Here is a 4841-nt window from a genome sequence, read left to right as displayed (position 1 = left end):
CACCCTGGTTGACGACCATTAATATAATTTCTACCATTAATAGTATTATATACGGTACTCACTATATTATATTTACCTTTTTACTGTCAATTGATATAAAACCTGGTTGACAACCATCAATATAATATCAACCATTCATATTATTATATACTGTACTCACTATATTATATTTACCTTGTGTACTGTCAATTGATATAAAACCTGGTTGACGACCATTAATATAATTTCTACCATTAATAGTATTATATACTGTACTCACTATATTATATTACCTTGTTTACAGTCAATTGATATAAAACCTGGTTGACAACCATCAATATAATATCTACCATTAATATTATTATATGCTGTATTCACTGTATTATATTTACCTTTCTGTACAGTCAATTGATATAAAACCTAGTTGACATCCTTCAATATAATATCTACCATTAATATTATTATATACTGTACTCACTATATTATATTTACCTTTCTGTACAGTCAATTGATATAAAACCTGGTTGACATCCTTCAATATATCTACCATTAATACTATTATATACTGTATTCACTATATTATATTTACCTTGTGTACAGTCAGCTGATATAAAACCTGGTTTACAACCATCAACACAAGTGCCATTCATACTGTCACAAGTTTGATTCTGTAAACAATTTCTATCTGTACACATTTTCGAACACTCTTTGCCGTATGAAGCTTCGGGGCAATCTGAAAAAATATCATCATATTCAAATAATTAATTGACTTGATACACATATTAATTCTTTGAATTTCATGAAATTCACTTATGGTCTAAAAAGCCACTTTTTTACCAAAATCCCTACAATAAAATTTTAATTTAACGTTTGTGCATTAATTGAAAGAAAAACTCTTGATTAGGTTGTTGATTGTGTATCGTGAACATCATTGGTTTCTTCAATTTGTCGTTCTTATTAATAGATTGCTACTTACGTTTTTTGCAATCAACACCACTAAAACCAGGTTTACATCCCGCTGTACAATTTCCAGTGATAAGATTACATTCAGTGGAACCATTACAATTTCTATCATTACAGGATCTACTACAGTTTATACCATACATTGTCTTATCACACTCTGTAAGATGATTTAATTTTATAAATGAAAAGGAACCAATACAATCTGGAATTTCTATCTGGAAAAGTTGGTAACTGTGATAGATGTGCTACAATATTGTCATTATGAGAATATCTGGGTTTTGAAAAAGAAACTTCTTGAACCTATGATTAGTAATTAGTAATTTGTATTTGTTCCTTTTCATTTATAAAATTAAATCATCTTCTTGAAAACTAATAAAAAATATTTACGACTTGGACCTAATTACGTTAAATAATTGTTTTCTATATTTCGACTTTGGTACTCTATTCATCACGAAACATGCAAATATGTGTTAGTGGATATTTTTTCTCAATACAATATTTACCCTGATTACAAAGTTCTGATTTAAAGCCTGGTTTACATCCACCGATACATATACCATTCATATTGTTACATTCTAGATTTAAACAGTTGTTAGAACAAAGTTGTGAACAATTTCTACCATACGTTCTAGATGGACATTCTGTAATTATATACATGAAGATTATAGTTCAATCGTTGAAAAATGTCCGAATTAAAACACAGACTTATTACAATAGATCACATATTAATAACTTTTATAATATTAACAATATTTTTCAATATTTGAGTTGACCGGGTTTACTTATTTTTTATTTATTATATAGTCTTTTGATAATATTCTTAAGTTTTATGAAAGGAAGTTGAAAACTAAACAAGGGCTTAAGCTAATATTTAAAGCCCAATCACTTTGTAGAGTATATTTAGAAATATTATCACAATTTGAAAGACGAATTAAACTTATTTTGGACAAAGTCATAAGGAAAGAAATGTTATTAAATATGGATTACTAAAGTTAATTGAGAAAAGCAATAAATGGTAAGGTAGACATAAATCTAAAATAGAACTGTAATGGTATTAAAACATCTTTGTGTTGGCAAGTTGGTTTGAATCAGATACATTATTATCGTTGTGGAAAAGATGTTTCATTGTGTTACTTTCGTCTGTTAGATTGTCCTCATTTCGGGCGTAATACCTCGTTATTTTACCTTGTGTACAGTCTGTACCATTATATCCTGGAACACAACCATCATCACATTTCCCAGTAGCTGAATTACAAGTCTGCTTGGATCCCAAACAATGTCTGTCATTACAATCTTGACCACAATTCAAACCATATTTTCCTTCAGTACACGCTGAAACAAAAGCCGAAATAAAACACATGAGAATTAGTAGTATCAATTTACTCTTGAATAAAAAAATAATTGCATAGGGTTTAAATGTACCACTCTAATTCACCTCTACTAGTAAAGCCTATTCTTACAATTATGTACAATCATTCACAGTTTCCCATTGCTGAAAAGTCCTTACAACGAAAATGTTAAATATTCCATCTTCGTCATTTTGTTACAGGATTGTCTTCTATTGACAGTATTACTAATTAGTGTATGGGATTGTTAGTCTAGATTCCAGAAAATTGTATGCAAATAAGACGTAAGAAATGAAAAAGTGATGGTGCAAATGAAAGATACATGTCCCCAATAAAGAAGGAAAACAAACAATTCGATCCAAATTTCAAAGAAGAAATTTTAGCGCTTTTTCATTAATTTAAACATACTCTGATTACAGCTTGATCCAGTATACCCTGGTAAACATCCATCAGTTGAACATATTCCAGTTACATCATCACAAGCTACAGCATCTTTACAATAACAAAACTTCTCACACTCTTTACCATATGTTCTATTGGAGCATACTGTAATATAAAACATATTTACAATAATATTATCTTTACAATAACAAAACTTCACCATATGTTCTATTGGAGCATACTGTAATATAATAAATATTTACAATAACATTATCTTTACAGTAACAAAACTTCTTCACCATATTATGCTCTACTGCAGTGAGAGCTGTCCAATCCCTCACTTTGTGATTAAAACTGCACGTTCATTACGAAGTACTACAGTCATCATGTTTGTCTTGTCACAAATTTAAAGATGTCTAGTACTTTAACTTATAGAGTAAGTAAAGATAAATGTGAATAGGCAGATCGACAGACGGAGGGTCCGGATTCCTGTGGGTTTCAAAAATAGAGAAAACATTAATCTTTGAACAAGGAAATCGGAACATGTGGATAAAAACTTATGTCCTTATTAATATGTGAATGTATAAAACTTACAATACTAATGTTAATTATACTTACCATAAACCTCCACTTCACAAAAAGCATAGTAAAGATTTTCGATAACAATAGTTCTTGAGATATTGATTTTACTACCCCAAATTATTTTATTACAGTTTACTGTGAAGTTTATACTAGATGGTTGAATATCATTAGGTTGTTTATAACATTCAACTGAAGCACCATTATCTTGTATAACATCTATTTTAAATCCTTTTAGAGTGTATAGATCTGTAATAAACCATTAGAATAGATTATTTATTTTACTTTGACATCATTATCTTAACAAACCATAATATAATATGGTAATATACCATAAGATCATATATTATACTATTTAAAAGAATACTACCTCTCTTAGAATGGACATAAAATTAAAAGTCTCATACTTGTCAACAAGTATATATTCATCAGATGGACTTACCAGGTGCCATGACTAAAAAATAGAAACTCTATATAAGACGATTTATCCATTACACTAAATAGTTATTGAAACACGCTTCTAAACATGTTTCAAAATTACTTAATTTAATTAAATATTATTCAGTTTTATGGATTTATTGGATTATAGGGATTCTGTTGTATAGCTATAGATGAAAAAAGATTCTGTTAAGTTTAAACATTTCAATTTTTTGTTCTTCCTCTAAGAGGTAGTATATATGTAAAAGATCTATCTTTAGTTTAGATCTGAACTATAATAAAATATATTAATCAAATTAATTTATCGCCAATTCTTTCAGTGGTATTAAGTCTCTTTTCTTTTTCACAAACTTTGTTTCACATCAATGACAATAACTTTATCATTATAAAACTGAATATGGGCATTGATTAGAACATACGGGCATTAATAAGAACATAACATAGACATGTTGATACAAACTGATTATAAATAATAAGTAAATTACTTACACTCATCGATAGAACTATCAGTATCTCCATCATAAGTATAATTATCTCCTTGTCTATATAAAATATGTATTTGTCTAATAGGATAAGTATCTGTTAAGTTTACACTCCACCATGTATTATTATTATAACCAGTATTCATACATCTATAAATATCTTGTGATCTATCACCATCTACTGCTAGGCCAGGTCTATGATGCTGGAATGTTGATACTTGAGAGGCTGGTTTCGATAATGCAACATTCTCTAAGATAAATTACAGAAACTTATTATTACATATATATACCAGTAATAAAAACAAAGTAGAAAGTTGTAACAATTCCCTCATCATCAGGATTATACAACATACTATATGATATTTTACAGATACATAATAAAATCTTTCTTTACAACATCTTACACAATTGGTGAAGTAAATTTCTCATGGTTCTCACATTTAGGTGAAAACGTGATAAAAAAATACGGCATGACACCATGCAACTTTTTATTAATTCTCATTTGAGAGGTTTTTATTTGTCCATTCACATTGACACCTACAGATCTGATTACAATATCTCATGAAGAGGTCCTTGAAGTCTCTTGCGCAGAAGAAGAAGATGAATTTCGTTATAGAAGAAAAATGTAAAGTTGATTGATATTTGAGAAGAACGATGTAAATGAAATGAAATG

General features: G+C 28.7%; 1 protein-coding gene across 1 annotated transcript in view; it reads right to left on the bottom strand.

The window, feature by feature from the left end:
- Window positions 1-160: 160 nt before the first annotated feature.
- LOTGIDRAFT_170879 (hypothetical protein) overlaps window positions 161-4841 on the bottom strand; it is a gene marked incomplete at both ends in the record, with an annotated part of 48304 nt that continues 43623 nt past the window's right edge. Inside the window, 8 exons of the mRNA XM_009046732.1 lie at window positions 161-227; window positions 472-712; window positions 956-1099; window positions 1446-1583; window positions 2128-2274; window positions 2697-2834; window positions 3288-3497; window positions 4176-4418. Of these exons, the coding sequence (XP_009044980.1) occupies window positions 161-227; window positions 472-712; window positions 956-1099; window positions 1446-1583; window positions 2128-2274; window positions 2697-2834; window positions 3288-3497; window positions 4176-4418 (1328 nt within the window). The remainder of the gene's footprint in view (window positions 228-471; window positions 713-955; window positions 1100-1445; window positions 1584-2127; window positions 2275-2696; window positions 2835-3287; window positions 3498-4175; window positions 4419-4841) is intronic.

The sequence above is a fragment of the Lottia gigantea genome, assembly GCF_000327385.1.
Source record: "Lottia gigantea unplaced genomic scaffold LOTGIsca_105, whole genome shotgun sequence".
NCBI lineage: Eukaryota > Metazoa > Mollusca > Gastropoda > Lottiidae > Lottia > Lottia gigantea.
The sequence above is the reverse complement of the archived record's forward strand: the minus strand, read 5'-3'. Positions and strand labels throughout refer to the sequence as shown.